Below are 20,741 nucleotides of genomic sequence, written 5' to 3' on the forward strand. Positions count from 1 at the left end.
CACAACAGAAAAGATAATCTCTATGGACACTGCACTAAATTCCTCTACTCATCCACTCTCCCCTACCAATCTCATTCAGACCACCTTTGTTTTCCTAACATAGCGATTCACAAAAAGGCCCTTTCACACTTGCGAGATAAAAAACAATATTTGAAAATTCAGAAAACTTGTTCAGGCATAAAAAATACTTGATAAATTCTAGAATGCATTCCCACATGTCAGAATGGATTAAGTTACCAATATCAGAGAGCAAAAAGACTCGTTTATTCTGATACTAAGTATGAACATTCTATTTCTATATTCTAACTTAAGTTCTCTTAATTTGCTAGTATACTATGGTTGTGGTCATTCAAGCATTTGTACTCTGATGAGCGCACATCGGAAAGCTTCAGTCTCTCTGTTTTTAAGACTATTCTAAAATAATCTTCCTGACTTTGAATAAATCCTAGCAAAAGTTACAATTTTGAAAAAATAACATTGAACTTGTACCTCCAATGAATTAGCTACGAGTAATTTGATTCGACACTGACAAGATAACCTCCATTTTCTGGGTAGATTCCCCAATAAGGAAATACCGGTATTTTTTAAAATCATCTGGTGGGTGTGCACGCACCCTAATGTAACACTTTGTTTTCCTTTCCATCTATCAAATCCCGAGCTCATCATCGTTCTCTATTTCCTTTCAATCACTGTGGGTGCTGCGATGATAGCACATGACTCATATGTGTTAGGTGTCCTGTTTTTCAATAGCTCGGCTATTCTTAGACGTATTCATTTGTCGATTCCTGCGTTACGTCTTCGGCTGATGGCGACATTTCTATATACATCCATTTATCATGTGATACATTCATTCATTTGTCTGTGGATAAGCCTTTGATATTCTCTTTCTCTATCTCTCTCATTTATTCTCTCTCTCTCCTTAGAATCTGCTTCCTCCATCCCCCCCCCATAACTAGCAGGATTATTCCTTCTTTTGGGTCTATAATGATAGGCCGGGGTTTTAAGAAATAAATGTATCTGAGTTTTTTAGTAGTACCTGATCCATGGTATAAAAAGTGATTTTCCTGATCAAAATCATATGAAAGGGAGGGGGGGGGGTGAGGATTGGGAAAAGGATGTCATACCCCATTTGGGTTGTCAGTGAACCTCCCCTCTCTGTCTCTACCTCCTTGAGATATCCTTACCTTATCCACACAATTTTGGCCACCATCTCTCCTTCATCAATTCTCTCTAAAATTAATAAAAAATAATTGCTTTATGAGTTTGTTTCTGTTTGTCTTTACTTTCAAAATGATATCAAAGCATCTCTTATCAACTCGTCTTCCTCCATAACTACATGTAGACAAGAGGCAAAGTATGTAATAATTTCCACTCTAAAAAAAGCATTTTTTTGTTAATTATTATTATTTATTTTTTTGGGGGGGATTCTTTTCCTGTGTTTCTTTTTCAACAAATTAGTTACTTACCAGGCTTCTTTAATTAATTATGGTGGCATATCACCCAAGCCCCCATGCAACCCCTCTCCCATTCTAGAGCATTCATAACTTTCAAGAAATAGGCTTCAGGGCTTATTGCTTACTGCTAGAGCCTGATTTTCTTCATTTCTGTCTGATCTCCTTTTGATTTGCTCAAACTTATATATACTGATCTACTAACTAGAGGAAGGATGATTAGGTAAATTGAATGTATGATGACCGTCGTTTTCTCCTTGCTTGTCATTTCCTTCCCCATTCATTAAAAAAAAATTGTAGCTGTTTTCTATCAATCTTCAACCCCTCCCACCCTCATCTCTCTTCCCGTTAACTGTCTCTATCTCACTCTTCCTATCCCTAAATATATCCACCTCTGTCCCCCTATATATAACTCTGTGTGTCCCCCTCTCTCTGCCTCTCTGTTAAAGATAAATGCCAATTGTGGAACAAGCTCAAAATGACTTTACAGAATCCAATATAATTACCACCCAAGTGCCTGTTAGTATGAGTAAAAAATATGTGCCTGAGGATTCTGGAAGAAATTGTTTAATTGCTGAGAAATAAGCAAAATAAATGTGGATTCGGGCACTTCCGTCGGGTCTTTATTCCAGCAATAATAATATACACTGTCCCACGTGTGCCTATCTGTGTTAGCGATTGTCAGTGTGATCGTTTTTCAGCTTAGATTTTTATGATTTCACAAAGTTCAGTTCATGTAACTGTACCAGATCTAGATCCATGATGATACTTAACCTTGGTTTTACAGACTTTCTCATGAAATCAGTGTTTTCCTGCAACTACTTTCATTTAGCTTTAATGTCTGCCCAATCCCCTCTCTCTTTGCATCTCTCTCAATATTTGACTTTCTTTCTGTTTCTGTCTTCTGTATGTATGTCTCCTCTTTTCCACTCTACCCTCAATTTTTATCCCTCTCTGCCATTTCTCATAAGGGCCGTCTGCACCATCCCGAGTTTACATATTAGCGTGCGATTTCTGATCCGGCAAATTATCCCAATCTGAACAATCTCAGGATTATTTGCAATGGAGACGCAATTATCGCGCTAGTTCATAGGATTAATCTCGAGATTGCAATCCCAAGTCAACTTGGGATTATTTGCAAAATAGCGTGCTATTTTACAAATTATCGCACGAATTATGTTTTTTATTATTTTATTCATGGCGTCAGACCATAATGCATCGATACCCCGCTCGAGCAGGAATCGCTCTTCTTGCGATGGTGGAGACAGGGTTTCTTGAATCTCGAGATTAATCGCAAAGAGGGCTGATTTGGCTAAAATCTCAATATTGAGCAAACTCCGGGTGTTGCAGCACCGCCTTTTGAGACTCTCTATCTCTGACTTTCTCGCTCCGCCTCTGTCTGCTCCTTCCCTTTCTCTCCGCATCTCTTTCTACTTTTGTCTCTTTCATTCTGTCTCCCTTTTATCCCACTTTTCCCCTGCCCCTTTATATCTCTCTGCCCAACTCTTCCTTTTCTCTGTCTTCCCTATCTCTCCTTTTACCACTCTTTCTTCTCTCTCTTCTCAACCCTGTTCTCTCTCTTATTCTTTCTTTCTGTCTATCTCTCTCCCCCATCTTCTCTAGACACTCAATTCAACATTTGAAAACCTCAACCTAATTCATAAATTAGGAAATATCAAGAACTGAGAATTTGAAGGTCAGTAATCAACACCTAACCGAATATGACATTACATACCAATTTCTCTTTTTCGTGCATCTGTCACCTCATTTTGAAAATGAAACAAATGTAAAACCTCACAATCGTCTTTTTCGTCCAATCCATGGGTCTTCTTCTTTTAACCGTTCCACCATTCCCATAAAAAATGCTGTAACTCAAATCCCTGGTAATTGCCTGGCTACAGGAGAACTTCCCCTTGAAAAAGGTTCAGTTACCATGGCAACACAAAGACAGGTGTTTCACTTTGAACTTGCTAATGGAAGGATGAGGTAACTCAATCCATATATCTGTGAATCTAAGGAACACCCCTTTAAATTCTAGGCTTCAATTTATGAGTCTTTGGCAATTGGAACAATTAGGCCAAATATTCAGTTTCAAAACTTACTTACTTCCAGTTGCCTTTTAATTTCTTGCAAATTTGTTTGGAAAAAGTAAAATGAATCTTTTATTCATTGTTGATAAAGTAATCAAGTCAAATCAGCCAGATATTTGAGAACATTTAATGAAATATTCTGATATTGGAAAACTAAATGATAGTAATAAAAGAGAATATTATAAGTATTATCATTAACACTGTTATAGTTTCTATAACTATTATCATATTTTCCTCACCATCATCTATTTAAAAACATATTATTCTTATCTTATTCAATTTATTCTTGATTTTTTTATATATTTATCAAATTATGATCATTATTGTTTTTATTATTTTTCATTATTCATTTATCTATTCATTTATTTACAATTATCCTTGGGAGAACTACCCCACCCTAAGTGCATCTGGGTTTTTACCTTCTCTAATGCATTTCACTGAGCTTCTATTCAAAGAAAATGAATATCATAATGTACTGCAGAAGTGAAAGCAGGTGTACAAATATGCCTCGGACAGGCAAAAGAATTTCTCAATGTCGGAGTTTGGGCCATTTGATGGACTTTTCTTCCAATTTGGATGAAAATTGAAGGAAGTTGGTGCCAAGTGTGATGACAGATGCTTACCACAGTCCCATTAATACATAATCATGTCATGAGCATCATGGTAGAGCAATGTACTCTAGATGAGCAAAGGCCAAAAGTTTCATAAGCAACTCCTCAAAATAAAGCAAAGGTGCTTCAATGTCTTCGAAATCCTGCAGAGACCTCATATTTTAACTGTCATGTGGTATTTGAGGGAGTAAAATGTTGTAAAAAGGTGAAAATGCTGAAAGCAGAGTTAGGATAGAATGGTGGATTTATTTGTAATGATATGATCGGGTATGATTGCACATGCACTAGTAATTGTATCAGCACTCCCACATTCAATCCCACTACATGCATCGGGCCAATGGGAGAAGGGCATGCGATCAGGACTCTACCATGTTGATATCTAGGGTAGATAGCTGCATAATGGAGGGAGGGAGAAAAAAACTGTTAAAATGAATGGTTTTAATTTTCATGCAGTCTTAATTTCTTTCATGATATTGCATGATGGTGAATAATAAACATGTTTGATGCCTAAGCTTTTGAAAAAGAAGGAATTATTTGAGAATCTTGAAAGTGTTGGGTTTGTCTGTTAGAATGACGTACTTGCACGTTGGTTTATTAATCCCCACGAGTTGATGGCACGTCCCTCCGTTTAAACAGTAGTTGTGGTAATCTGCACTGCAGGGTATTGTGTGGTTGTCACTCAAAACTGCAAAAGAAAAATAAAACAAAAATACAGACTTTACGGTTAATCAAAGAAAATAAGTCGAAAGCAAACAACCTCTCCCCAAAATATACAGGATAGAACATACATGTATGCATACTTCAAATATTAATGGTATGATTCACTTGGAAAAGACACAATTGTAACAAATGATACTTAATTTACAGACACATCAACGAAACCCACTCCAAATGGACCAACGGAAAATGCAAGTGAGCAAGCAACCAGAGGACCGACGGCTTTAGGAACTCTCCGAGGGACCTGGTAATGAGGATTAATGCCTTACCAAAAGGCACTAGCGCGCTAAGTGGGAATTAAACCCGGGTCACCGGAATAAAAAACTCCGCTCTACCGACCGAGCTATGGTGCCATGACAGTGTTATCGGAAATAATGTAATATAAAGTAATTGGTCAGTCACCAATCTGCTTCAGTGTCAGTGACATCCAATCCAGTCATATAAAGCATCAAAGCTAACTAACACTCTAAAAGATATAGACATCTTTATGATGAAAACTGAGTTTCAATGCTTTAATCACTAAAAAAATTCTGCAAGTAGCAATTTTCCATTTGTATGAAATCAGAATTGTGATCAAAACACATTTTTTTATATGTCCCTTTTAATGCAATCAACCAAGATTTTTAAACGAGATGTGTTTCCTACCGCACATCAATAAAAATCAGTTTACAAGTGTCAAAGAAAAACCTGCAGGGATAAACTCTACACTGATCTCTCCTATGTACAGTATTACAGCTGCGTTCACACATATTTTGTGCCTCAAAACACCAAAAGGTATTACAATTCATGTATGCAATCCATAATGCCATTTCTGTGAAAGAGCATTTGAACAACTTTTCATTAATAAATATTATTTTTCAATTCTAGCTTGTGCAGTTTAATAATGATAATTTACTAATGATGATTTTAAAATAATGGTTTTATTGTTCTATTTCATTTTCTCTTTACTGTTTTACTACGCTACAAGCACAAAATCATGATGGATACCGTAGCATTATGATTGTTCATAATCCAGTGAAACCTGTATAAAGACCACTGGAGGGGGACAGAGAAAGAGGTCTTCATTTACAGGTGGTCTTTATGAAGAGGTTCTAGTAGCTTGTGTTCAATGAGGAAAATTATTCAAGGGAAATCACATTATTAGACAAATGTTCTTTCTATACTGGGGGCGTTTCATGAAAGGACTTGTCAGACGTTTTATCCGACAAGTCCCATTTTATCAGACAATTACCATAGGAACAGTGCCTCTCAGCCAATCAAAATCATGGAAAGATGTCAGATCTGACAATATTGATGAAACGCTCCCCAGGTGGTTGCTTAGAAGTCGTTTTGACTGTATAATGATTATTTCTACGTTAATGTCTTTCTCATTCGCAACAATAACAATTTAACGTTTCAAAACGTGATTCTAGTAAAAAAGAATAGAATGTTTGAATGCATTCTTAGATAAAAAGAAATTGTCAGTATCCGTCCGCTCCTCATCCTCCCCATGTCCCCTCCAGCGTGCTACCGGATGATACATAGAATGGATGGAAAGAGATACCTAAACATCTACTGCGTCATCACCATGGCGATTGTGATGGATGACCGATAACCACCCACGGCATGATGGGCAATACCCTCCAACAACTCATTTGTTACATTGTTAACAACCAACCAAAACATAACCCACGTTCCTGTTTGCATTCAAAGTAATGAAAATCATACCCGATTGTCCGATTGAATTCGAAAACAATGTTTTATTCATGTGCTGTGTCACCATTGCCAAATATGAGGAACTTTGTGGAAATTCGAAATCGCTAGGGATGACAATTAATTTTCTGAGACATTTTGAGACTTCAGAAACAGCAATTATATTTCTCATGGCCCTGTTGTGTGGCAATCCATGTAACAAAACTTACAATTAATAGTTGTAAAATATTATCACACCCATTCATGCAACACCCAGCTAGTCTCAATATACAGACCCTTTGGTTTTCGCAATTTGCATAGTGAATAATGCAGAGTCTGAAGTAGTAAGACTAGATTTACTTTGTACTGCGGCTAGCTTCAAGACACAGACATAAGAGTTTAACATCTATCTAGTCTTCATTCTAGACATGGAATAATTGGTAAAAGTTTCAAATAGAGTCTGTGCTTGCAGACTAACACCCAGCTGGTACACTTTAAAGGGGAAGTTCACCCTGACAAAAAGTCTATTGTAAAAATAGTAGAAAAAATAATAAAAAATACTGCTGAAGGTTTGAGAAAAATTCATCAAAGAATTAAAAAGTTATTAGAATTTCAATTACTTGGTTTGTGACGTCATATGCGAGCCGCATTCCTACATAGCGAATGGTAAAAAAATCAATGAAATGTCATTTTCTCAGAATATTGAAAATGGTTTTCAATGTACCTTTTGTATATCAATAGACAAATCATTTCACACCCGATCATGAATAGAAAACAAAATTAAGTCATCAGGAACCATACAAAATTTGAAATTCATGCATTGCATATTACATAACCTATGGGGCAGCTGCTCGTTTATGACGTCACAAATACAAAATTTTGAACTATAATAACTTTCTTAATCTTAAACGGATTTTCCTCAAACCTTCACTAATATTTTTTATTATTTTTTCTGCTATTTTAACAACAATGTTTTCTTCAGGATGAACTTCCCCTTTAAGAAATAAATAGGTGGAAAGGAGAAAAAAGACCTTGAAAGTACTGAGGAGCAACAGAGTTTTTACAAAAAAAAATTTCACTCCTCTATTTTTTTTTACTATTTCCATCCTTTCCACTATTTGCATTTTTAGAGTGCAATGATAACGAGACAGTGCAAATCACTGTGGCTACCTTCGATTCATTTAGTGGCTTTGTAGCCATGGATAGACAAGATAGATTGATCTTTCGGCGAACGATTACCCGTGAAGGGTTATTTGCGGTCATTCTGATTGAGGTTTGATAACCACGGAAACACAAGATCTCTCACGTAGAGGATAAGACACGAGAGTATCTTCACGCACAAATGAGGTTTGACCGGTTATCTACTGTATTCTGTAATTCCAACAGCCTTGCAAGTCACCATATTTGTGTGCATACATGGTTTATTTTTCACTTCAGGCACATAATTTTCTCTCATGTGCACTGCTGCTTTCTGTTGAAAAACTAATATATAATTGTAAAACTATTCAATGTGTGCAAGTAGATCTCCTACCTTAACTCCATCAATCATGGGATAAAGAAATATCAGGGGATAAAGAAATATCAGGGTATTTTAAAGGTAAATGCCAGTTTTGGTAGCAATATCAAAATGAGTTTGTACAGAATCCAATGAAATGACCACCATAGTGTCTGTTTGTATAAATTAGAAATATGTGCCAAAGGATTGTGGAAGAAATTGTGTAATTGCAAAGAAATTAGCAAATAAGCACAGGATTCAGGTCAAGCGTCGTGTACGACATTCAAAGCAATAATAATACATTGTCCCACGTGCGCTCATCTGTGTTGGTGATCTTCAGAGTGAACATTTTTCAGCGTAGATTTCAAGATTTCACAAAGTTCAGTTTATGTAACTGTATCAGATCTAGATCTTCGATGATATACTGACAATTAAGCCTGGTTTTACAGAAATCAGTGTTTACTGCAACTACTGGCATTTCTCTTTAAGGAGATGCAAGGTTTGAATTGTTATCTACTTTATTCTGTAATTCTGAAAGCCTTGCAAGTCACCAGATTTGTGTCGTTTATTTACTCTCCTCTACACTGTGGAGTTCTGTTGAACTAATATAAACTGTAAAACTATTGATTGTGTAGATGTACGACTTTAAATTTCATCAGCGGATTAATTGAATAAAAAACAGTGGTATCTTGATAATCAAGTGATGGTTGACTTTATTCTGTAATTCCTAGTTTTGTATTGGGACACAAAATTTTCTTTTACATATAAATTCTAATATAAACTTGTATAATAATAATAATATAGGGTATCTATATTGCGCACATATCCACCTTGTTAGGTGCTCCTATATTACCCGGCTAAGCTAGGCGTTCATAGCGCACACAGCTTTTTAAGGAATTACTTCCTACCAGTACCCATTTACCTCACCTGGGTTGAGTGCAGCACATTGTTGATGAGTTTCTTGCTGAAGGAATTACCCCATGGCTGGGATTCGAACCCACGACCCTCTGTTTCAAAGTCCGAAGACTAATCCACTGGGCCAAAACGCTCCACTAGTATACACTGCTGATGTTCTTTGAAACAAGCAATTTATGAATTTCAAATTTAAAACAAATTCTAAACAAAATTTTGAATACCAGTCAGCTTGAGAGTGCAAATTGCAATTTAATCCTGCATCATCAATTTAATTGCAGACGAGACAGAAATGAAAGTTGATTTCAAGGAAGAATTATAATATAATTGATTTCCTTTCTCCATTTGGGTAGGAATGTGCTTTTTCCTATCTGAAAGAGTGCTGGTCATAAAAACACTTCCGAGAGAAAATTGGAGATGTCCTTAATTAGGTTGTTTGCATCTGTCATCATGGCATGAAATTCATGGAATCCTGATTATGTCCTGCAATATCCTAACCTATACACCCATATTCCTTTTAAATGGATACAATCTGATAGACTTCATACTTTCTGAACACAATTTTATTTTCCATACAAATTCATGAAGGATATACACAATCATGAGTGAGTACAGGTAATTTAAGTAGTTGCAAATACTTTTATTACATTTTTTCTGTTTTAACCTTTTGATTTCTATTGTTTTTTTTTTATTTATTATTCTCTTTTTTTCAAGTATAAGTATTCTTATACTTTTCAAGTATACTTTACCAATTAACTATATATTTGCCCTAACAAACAACATCCGTGCAGGAAAACATACTCGGTCTATTAAAAACTATGGATTCTGATGCATTTATATTCAAACTTAAATACAGGATAAAGTTATCAGTTATGACAATTAAAAATGTATTCATATTTAGCTGCACTCAACTCAGGTGAGGTAAACAGGGCCCTTGCATGAATAATTTCCTAGAAACTCAGCTGCTCTGCTAGAACCAGAGAAGAGTGCTTGAAACTATTCTTAATGTAAGAGATAGGTACCCATGACGTGTGGGCACGTTGTGGTCTAGTGGTTCTGGCTCTTGCTTTTCAAACAGAGGGTCGTGGGTTCGATTCCAAGCCATGGCGTGTTTTCCTTCAGCAAGAAATTAATCCACACTGCGCTGCACTTGACCCAGGTGAGGTGAATGGGTATCCAGCAGGATTAATTCATTGGATGCTATGTGCCAAGGCAGCCCAGCTAAAGCCGGGGTTATAATAGCAGGGCCCGCTGGGAGAACAGTTTTCAGAACTGAAGTGGCTACCCTGGGTAAATATACCGCTATTATTATTATCATTATCATAATAAGCATGCACGGTCATTTGTGAAACACGCCAATACTTATCTTTACTTCATTCCTCACCTTCGCACATTGGTCCTGAGTACTTATCCTGGCAGACGCATGAACAATCATCAGGAGATAGGTTTCCATTAGGACCACAGTCAAGATCAGGACATCTTACCTCTATCTCACACAGATCACCAGTAAAACCAAACGGACAACTAGGAAAACAAGAATGAAATATCAAAGAAACCATTAACATAAAATATCACTATACCATAATATTCTAAATTTGATCATATACAAATTGCTTTTTATAATTCATTGCTTTGTTGTCAGTTTGCTTATTTGTATTTGATGTGTATTTTTATTTTGTTGCGGGAACACTTGTCAATTCAGCTGTCATGCTGCCATCAGTGTGGTGGCTCAGTTGGTAGAGCGTCCGTCTCACAACCGTGAGGTCGGGAGTTCAAGCCCTGGCCACGTCAGACCAAAAAGACGTTACAAGACGGGAGTAGGATGCTGCTACCCAGTGGCTGCAAAGCCCATGATCAATTAGTTAAAATTTATGTTTGGAGGAATACTTTTTCTGCTTATTAAATTGTGGAGTTCCTTTTTTTCATTTAGAATCTTCTTGGATCATGAAATGATTTGATGCTATGTTGCACTATTAGTTGCACTATTAGGGTTGGTTCGTTATCAAGGGCAGGACCATGGGTGTGTGTGTGGGGGGAGACACCCCCCCCCCCCCGTAGGTGCTGCCCCTGATTGACAACATACATCATTAATCAGATAAAGATTTGTGCTTGTTTACTCCTCCTTCCCAAATCCCTGGGAATAATCATTTTCTCATCGGCAGGACCGAATTTGATTCGGTTCCAACACACTAACAAATGGGAACATTACCGGATGCTGTCCATCCATCTGTCTACAAGCACAGACTCACATTTGACACTTAAACCAATGACACCATATCTAGAGTAAATACTAGATGCCAAAGGCTCTGACTGTGTCAAGTAAGACATTGGAAGAGCCAATGAGTTGGAGTGGACTTGTCCTTTAACCGAATTTAACATTTTCAAACATGTTTGGTTGAAAAATGGTTGCTCTCTTTCTAATATTGTATCTACATCAATATGACACTCAACTTCAAAACTCTGTTTTTGAGATCAACATTTCCAATGAACATACCAATTTTTGAAGCACAAAGGGCAAAATCATGCATAATATAGCACTTACATGTATATTTCACCATTTTTGTGAATGCTACCCTTGATCACTGCACAGAATTTGATGATATCAATGATGTCATACATTGATTTATAAATATAAAAATGAGCTTTAATTCTTTTCAATCTGCAAATGTTAACCGATTACTTGAAGCATCTATAGACATCTTCCCACAGTGCAGATTAAACTAATTATAGGATTCTCTCGAAAGGAGGTCCTTTTTGTGACTCGAGTTCATTGATTTCTCTGAGTGGTCGTCCCTACTTTCCCGCCATCAGTCTTCATTTTGAGAGTATAGTACCCGCCAATGAACTTTCACTAATCGATAGACCAAACTGACAAGGTAGCTAACTGTCGTCAATGAATGTCAATATGCCTTTCTCTTTTCCAATTTCCTTCCAAGGCTTTAGCAATGGGGGACAATGGAATGAATCGGTAATTAAACTTCTGCAGTGGGGATCTAACTGAATACTGATATAGCATAGTCATATAAACAAATCCCCCTAAAAAATTAGAAAAGTAATATTTTTTATGTTGTTTCGTGATATTGATTTTCTTCATTATTGGGTTAATTTGCCTTTATAAAATGTCAAATTCACTTCAAAATTTGAAAATTATAAATACTATTGCTCGCTTGCTTTGCTCACTTACAAATGTTTCCAAACAGTCTACCATTTTCCATACCCAGCCCCTTAAAATCTTGTTTAACTATGCAAGGGATGACCATGAATTTTCTCTAATCATTTATATGATTCTTCAAAAAACTTTCTGTTTGTGTTGTTTTACATGAATTTAAATGTGATCAATAATGACAATGAATTAATTCACAATTTAAACAAAATACTATATTTCTCCAAATCGCTCTATAACTGACCGTTATTTCTTCCAATTGATTGACTAGAACATCCCTTCTTATTGGAATCATTTAAAGTCACCTAATTTTGGAGCACCGTGAAACATTGACACATTGGTGGGGGGGGGTATCATTAATGATCTTGGCAACGCTCTTCACTAATTTGTTTCTCAGCCAATCAGATTCAAGGATTGTATAGTAGCACATAACAGTTGGACAGACTTGTATTCTTTGTGATTTGCTTTATGACTGATTTTCTATGACTGATAGCATTAATCATTACGTGCTGAAAAGTGTACAAATCAACCATATGATTGATGACTACACTATGTATCATTAGGTCCAGGGGGTGTTTCACAAAGATTTAAATGTAACTAAATATGCACTTTAATGCCAACCCGCACATGATCAATACGCAGTAGTGCACTTCCTCTTGGCAGGATCTGACCATTGCAGTCATGCCTTTTATATGATACGCAACTCGGCATTAAGCGCGACGACTCATACTTAAATCTTTTGTGAAACACCCCCCTGGTCTCTTTGCCGAATGAGACATAAAATGAGTAAATATGGGTTAAAGGTACAGAGCACTTTCCAATCAAGACAAAGTGTAAACTTACGAGCAAGTTGGCGTTAGAGCATTCCCCGATTGACCGTCTGTATTTGGAATGGTTTCACATGTCCCTCCGTTGAAGCAGTACGTCCCTTCCAAACACGACGCCACATCGTCATCTAAAACAAAGCAAACAGAACGGAGTCATAGGATAAAGAGTGTCCCCTGGCCACACAAAGCTTTGCGATTAATTGCAGGAGTGATCTTCATTAACGATTACAATGATTACTAAATGCAATCACTTGTATAAATCAACTGAAATATCAATTGCAGAGCTTTGAGTCACTGGGCACAGATCAACACCACTACAGACCACCAGGCAACAGGCAGGCAAGAATTGCAACTTAAGACAGAGTCTGCTAAAAGCCGGAGAGGTGCCCATTCGTATACCTCAATTTAGAATCTGCGGCGTCCTCGCTAAAAGTGACATATGAAATTCCCACTTTTCAATGCCATCGAGTGTATTGAAACAGGCTAAAAGTCAAGTGACAAAGAAATGTTTCTAATGGCCTTCATGGTGAACTTGGCTAACTACAGTTTCAATAAGGAGGGAATCAAATAATGTAAATTTTCCCCCAACACAAAACCATGCATTAGTTGAAAAAAGAGAAATGACATAATTCAAAACACAAAAATGTTAGACACGTTACATTTTATATAAAAACTAGGATTTGTGTCTTTTGTGATATCAAAGTCCATAACAGTAAAGTGGTCACCATAAAAAAAACCCCTAAGAGCAACTACGAGTGAGCGTGTCAGATAAAGTCATACCATCAGATTATATTCCATTGAGAACCAGAAAGGCTCTACTACCATTGACTTTGTACAATAGTGCCCTTCTGGTTCTCAATGGAACATCTTTCAGCTGCAATAACACCCTCCTGACTTTCAACTGATGATACAGTGTATAAAAGCAAATGTTGTGAAACGGATGACTCAACTTGCTTTTATTCACAAGAACCCCCCCACCCACAAAAAAGGGAGATGCACAAATAATTTTGACCTAGCTTTTCTCCTTATATGATTTCCAAGATAGCAATCACAATGACCAGTATGCCTAGATATGAATGATGATTAGAATTTTATGTCACCAGGACGTGCCAATATACACATTCACACCTGGCACACAAGGGAAAATATCTGTAAATTATATTATCTTTATGAGACTAACATAGTGATAATAACACACAACATTTATAGCACTTGATACAATGTTTCCTAACCAATGCATGTTATTATCCCAGCTTTAACACCTTGCTCAGCTGCTTGAGTATTCAAGGAATTCCTTCCTACACAGAACCCATGTACCACACCAGGGTGGAGAGTGGCAAATGAAGATAAATGCCTTGCCAAATGAGGCAAGTGCTGCAGTGGGGGTTTATTTTGCAGATAATCACATGCCTGAAGCAGATAAAGTTCTATCATGATCTTGCTACAAAAGATGCAGATGCTTCTTGCCTGGTTCTGTATGTAACCTTTTAGAAATCAAATCCCAATGAAAGTTCTTGTATTGGAAAAAACCTATTATTTTACTGGTGTTTTCCATCTTGGCTACTATACTTGCTTTCAGTTTGCCATTACCTAGCACTTAGTGATAGGGGAGCTTTGTGGCCCAGCGGATTAGTCTTCGGACTTTGAAACAGAGGGTCGTGGGTTCGAATCCCAGCCATGGCGTAATTTCCTTCGGCAAGAAATTTATCCACATTGTGCTGCACTCGACCCAGGTGAGGTGAATGGGTACCCGGTAGGATTCATTCCATGAATGCTTTAGCGCCTATATGGCCGCTCAGCTACAGCCGGGGTAATAATAATATACCAAGTATATTTCAGCGCCTTGAGCACATAATCAATGTGGATTTGGCACTTTAGAAATACTCTACATTATCATTATTATTCCCTATCAAAAATGCCTGGTATTGTTACTGATCGGGAAGGTGTGAAAGCATCCTATATTTTTGTGCACCTATTCCTCTTGATATCACTGCACATTGCTGATAAAAATCATATGGGGAACAGACTCTCCATTGAATTAATTTGCAAGTTGAACACACCTGCGTAATAGGGGGGCAACTCGACAATCTGAGCTGATGGGGAGGGGGCGTGGGAAATGCCCTCCACCCCTAGAATTTTGAATTTTGGTCAGCAGCTTATGAGGATTGTCTTGTTCCTCTCGTCACCCAGCCATGATGAAATATCTTTAAAAAAACACCCTCTCTTTTCAAAGTTTTAGTTTGTTGACATGTGAGAAGTTCAGTTCCCCATTTGTCATGTAATTTACATTTCATTACATGGTATAGGAGATATATAATGATCTTTTCACAAAAGAATGTATCGTGTAATGTGCCTGATTGAATATTCAATGCAAAGGTAAAGTTATTTTTCAATTTCCAATATATGGCACTTGAATAGAATTTAGATCAACTGACATGAGGTCGAATGTCACAAATTGAGAACTTGAAAATCTGTTTTTCTTTGATGTTTTTTTCACCAAAATTCTCAATTTTCATGCATCTCTTATTATCAGGCTTTGATTAAAACCAACTTAATGTCAGGGTTGAACTTCCCCCTTGAAGAAATGATAGTTGAGCATGCAATATCCATACTATTCACTTGCATCAAACATGTTCTCAATTTCTCCCAGTAGTGATAGGTATATTTCAAATTTCTCAAGAGAGAACGTTGCCATGGAAACAGATCAAATGAAGTTGGAATATATGAATGTGATTGCAATCACATAATTGTAATTGAAGGACTTGTATTGATCATGGGTACTTTTGTGAGTCATTTATGAAAGATTAAACTCAATAAACATCCCTCTCTATCCCTCCTCCTCTTTGCCACCGAGGTTCGATGCGTAGGAAAGGGCGATATAAAAGATTATGTGCACTCCTACCAGGTAATAAGAAATGTCTGATGAATAGAGAGGAATAGAGAGGAATTTTACAATAGTAAAATCTATAGCACCAGAGATGATTTTTGATATTCTGCACTTGAAAACACAAACCCACTGAAAATGACTGAAATTTCAAAATGTGGAAAAAGTCAAATAGTTGAATAAAGAAGGTAATACTATTTAAAAAGCAAAAAAAGTTCAGTTTTAATCATCATATCCAAGCTCTTCCAAATGACTTCATTCTTATTGTCTTAGCTTTACCACCAACTGAAAAAAAGTGCTAGATACCATCTCAAGAAAATGATTCTTGCAAAATACCCATTATTCACCTGGGTGTAGAGTGGCAAATGAAGAATGATGTACAGTATTGCCATAGAACATGAGTGCTGCAAATAATACACTCTAATATATCAAGAAATACATCATTGCAAGATACAACTGAACTTGACCTTGATAGAGAGAGAGACAGATTCATGATTAATGGCTTGCCTAAGGATATGCCTGTTGCTGTTAGACATCAACCCTCTGCCTTTTGGTTCATAGTCCTTAAAACCAATCTACAAACACCTCCAAAATGATTTTGTTAGACTTTAGTTACTTTCGATTATTTTATACTTTTAATGGCATTTCACATGATTTTGGACCATTAAAACAAATGTTTTTTTTGCTATGGTAGAATAATACTAAATTGTAAAGGTTTACCTCATGAAAGAAAGCTTGATTCAGTAATTAAAGGGGAAGCACACCCTGGAGAAAACGTTGTTGTAAAAATAGCAGAAAAAATAGTAAAGAATATTGGTGAAGGTTTAAGGAAAATCCGTTAAAGAGTTCAAAGTTTTGGATTTGTGACGTCATATACTAGCAGCTGCCCCATGTGTTATGTAATATAAAATGCATGAATTTCAAATTTTGTATGGTTCCTGATGACTTAATTTTGTTTTCTATTCATGATCGGGTGTGAAATGATTTGTCTATTGATACACAAAAGGTACAGTGAAAACCATTTTCAATTTTCTGGGAAACTGACATTTCATTGATTTTTTACCATTCGCTATGTAGGAATGCTGCTCGCATATGACGTCACAAATAAAATAATTGAAATTCTAATAACTTTTTAATTACTTGATGAATTTTTCTCCAACCTTCTGCAATATTTTTTATTATTTTTTCTGCTATTTTTACAATAAACTTTTTATCAGGGTGAACTTCCCCTTTAAGTTCATTGTAATCCTCTCGCATAACAGCTATAATCACATTAAGAAGTAAAACGTGAAATACAAATATTTGTTTACTTTTCAACTTCCTATCTATGACACCATTCATCCACACACTGTGATGTAACCCCACATGCACATGTTCTCCTATATAGGCTTGACTGTCTACTACGTCATACGACTAATATACACACAGCATGTCGAGAATGCCTAACATACCATAATGCAAAGATGGATATTACACAACAACGCGGACATATGATCTACATTGTATACTCCATTCTTCACGCATATTGCATTTATCAATGTCAATCTGACTTCTACCTCCATGATCTGACAGAATTTGCACCATGCTATGGGCGTATCTAGGATTTCATAAAGGGGGTGGGGAGAATTAATTAGGTACTCATTCTTCACTCATATTGCATTTATCAGGATTAATCTGACAGAATTTGTCCCCACGATAGGGGTGTATCGAAGATTTCAAATGGGGGGGGGGGGTTCAAAGGAAATGGACAAAATAAGGTTTTTATCCTCCCCCAAGAATATTTGCCTCTCATCAGGGAGGAGGGAGGCCAGGGGCACATCTCCAATAAAAAAATATAGTTTTGCAAGGGGGGGGGGGGTGCACAAACCTCCTGTACCCCCTCAGAACTACAGATCTACACCTGCAGCAGACCAATTCTACCTCATTGCAAAATACTAGTACAAGAAAGTGCTTTTGTTTTACAAGTTTCCTGGTTACGGCTGTCAGAAGTTACAGTGCTCTGAGGTCGAATTCATCTATTAGAATCGACTGAAATAAATTACTTCATTGTACATTCACCTTAAGAATATTTGCTGTTGATTCTGACACATTTTCATGTACACAGTGCTTTGCCGTTTATAGTTAAATCAGTATCGCTGAGAAACATAGTGGGTTACTTGTTATCACTGCTTGATACTAATTACGTCGGCACTGAACGGGAGCTGGAAATGCCCTTTAAACTTCTCAATTTAGATGTCAATATTAAAGTCTATTCCTTTTAATGATGTTTAAGTGGGAGTCTGTGAGTCATAGTATTTTGCTCACGTAGTTCAATGCAATGCCAGCCTGAACTTTAATTTGTAGAAAATTCCCTTTCTCCCTTTGTCACCCTCTCTCTCCGTTGGAGATGCAAAATAATCCTCGGTACAAAAATGACCTTGTCATCTTTGATTCTAAGGCAAGAAATGTTCCTGTTCACTTTGGCGAGGTCTGATACAAGTAAAAATTTGTTGCTTTTCATTAGAAATTAAGCAATTACTCAAATGAAACGCACTCTCCTTTCTTTGTACACTCTACAGCTCAAAATGAAATTAACCTGAATTTTTTTCAGTTATGAGTCATCATGGATACAAAGGATAAATAATAACAGCAGACATGAAGAAATAATAGTAATATAAACTTTCAAATAAAAATGATTCTTGAAATTAAATCAATACAAACATGTGAGTACATTCTGTCACCATTTTCACAACCTACCCAGAAGAAATTTGCCAGAGATAAATAAATTTTAAGATGAAATGCTTTTGAAATTGAGATTTTTACAATAAAATTTTATACCATGATAGTACATAATTTCAGGAATCAAATGAAAGCATTAAAGTCTGAAATTTGTGAGACATTAGTCTAGTTTACATACCATTTTTCATATTTTTTTCATTTCATCATGACTTTGTGAGACACTGTGAAAATAGTGACAATTTGTATGGAATGAACATCTATTCTTTTTCATTATTATAATTATTATTTTAATGGAATCAACATCTATTATTTTTAGTTATTAAGTGCGCACAATAATCACTTTAGCCAACAGCATTGACTATTTCGTTACTTTGGGGTTAACACTGCTTTGTGATTGGCTCAGTTTAGTCATGTGACACAAGTTTTTTAAGAAGAATAGCAATGTTATAGATACCAGAAAAGAGGAAATTAGTATAAATAGCTAGAATTTGACAGAGTGATATATGAGCATTTCATTAATGTTTGAAAGTCAGAGCATGATGGATGAATAGATAGTGTTTGGTTAATATTAAAAGGCAATTAAAGTGCCTCATTTAATGATTTGTTATTATATTATTGTGCCAAAGGCGTTAATTTGATTGCGTTTGATAAATGAAATGACTCTGACAAATACATATTGACCTAACATTCCAATTCAGTTTCATTAATGTGCAGCGTTTAATGAACCGATGAGATTTATTCAGTCATTTCCGAATCTGGAGCTGATTCATGGTGTCAATGAAAGGTTTCCAGTGAGTAACAGAATGTTGATTAAATGGGGATATTAAGTATCCCTAATGAGACAAATTGAGGGTGAAATTGAATTAGTGTGAACAGTAAATTGATTTGTGATGAATGTAAATGAATGTTACAATGAACAAGAGTGCATGAAATGTGGAATGTTAATATGAGGGGGGTGGAGGTGTAAAAGGGTGGTCGTGAAAAGTAAGTAACTAAAAGCATTGAAGGTTAGGCGACATGGAAAAACTTTAAGATGACTTTATTATCAGGTGTGCTTGTGAAATGCAATTCATATCACATTTTTCTTGACTCAATTATCTGTTTGAATATATCTGATCAATGGTATGTAAAAGGATTTCAGTCCGAACGATAATGGATTCATACACATACATGTATTTTAGATATAAGGCAAAAAAAACAAACATAATAACTCATGTTTGAGAGACTTTAAGTCTTAATAATCTTTTCTCTTTCTCTTTTATTCATTCATTCATTTATTCATTTTATCATCATTTTTGGGGAGGGATGTAAGTTTGTCTGTCTTATTTGAAAACACTTCTTTTCAACTTGAAACGAAGAAGTAAATTTACATAATTTAAACGAATGAGTCAAGAATAAAATGTGTTTTGCCAGCATACCCTGATCACATAAGTCATATGATTTGAAACCTGTTGTGTCACATGACAAGTTCACATGACAGGATCACATGACTCAATCACGAGTGTTAACTCAAAAGCACCTGAATAGCCACTGCTGCTGCTGGAACTGATGTCGGACTCTTCACCGACATCTACGACGCTGGAAGAAGACTCACTTTCACAGGTCGTCCCGCTGAAACCCTGGTCACACAAACAGGAACAGCTACCTCTGACCCTGTTGCCATGGTCACCGCAGTCCAGCGTGCAATTGTCTGGGCTGATTGGCTGGGGCGTGCGACCCGTAGGAAGTACTTCTGAACAGGTTTGACCCTCGAAACCAGGGTTGCAGTTACAAAAACAGCTGAAAAAAATGAGAAAGAAATATAAGATCACTTCATAAAATTTGCCTGAGTATTGTCCCATTATAAAACAATATTAAATTTAAAAAATGACATCGTTGTTTGCAGTGTCAAAATGATATCTCTAACACAAATTTATATTTTCCAGACAAAAGTAAATCATGAATACTTGGGCATTGCCTTAATATTGGTTAAAACATTTTCTCTAGGTTGGTTGCAGCTTTCTAGAAGATGAATTTACATTACATGTATTTGGATCTGGGACGGAGTTTAATCACTTATTTCAAATAAAATTAGAAAAAAAAGAATTAAGTATAATTGTAAATTAATCACAAGAGTTTGACCCGATTGATCAAATACATCCGTTAATTTTTTTTCCATTTATTCTATTTTGGGGGCTTTTATTATTATGAAAGTAGAAAGTC

At 36.2% G+C, this 20,741-nt stretch overlaps 1 protein-coding gene across 5 annotated transcripts in view; it reads right to left on the reverse strand.

Moving 5' to 3' along the window:
- Window positions 1–20,741, reverse strand: part of LOC121431606 (delta-like protein 1) — a 77,144-nt gene that overhangs the window by 24,016 nt on the left and 32,387 nt on the right. For 4 of the 5 annotated variants that reach the window (XM_041629170.1, XM_041629169.1, XM_041629173.1 and 1 more), the window contains exons 3-6: window positions 20,059–20,318; window positions 12,954–13,065; window positions 10,332–10,471; window positions 4,732–4,837 (exon numbers count right to left, since the gene is read on the reverse strand). In XM_041629170.1, coding sequence (XP_041485104.1) covers window positions 4,732–4,837; window positions 10,332–10,471; window positions 12,954–13,065; window positions 20,059–20,318 — 618 coding nt within the window. The remainder of the gene's footprint in view (window positions 1–4,731; window positions 4,838–10,331; window positions 10,472–12,953; window positions 13,066–20,058; window positions 20,319–20,741) is intronic. The other variant, XM_041629171.1, reaches the window with a different exon arrangement.

Source organism: Lytechinus variegatus, chromosome 18 (genome assembly GCF_018143015.1).
Source record: "Lytechinus variegatus isolate NC3 chromosome 18, Lvar_3.0, whole genome shotgun sequence".
Classification (NCBI taxonomy): domain Eukaryota; kingdom Metazoa; phylum Echinodermata; class Echinoidea; order Temnopleuroida; family Toxopneustidae; genus Lytechinus; species Lytechinus variegatus.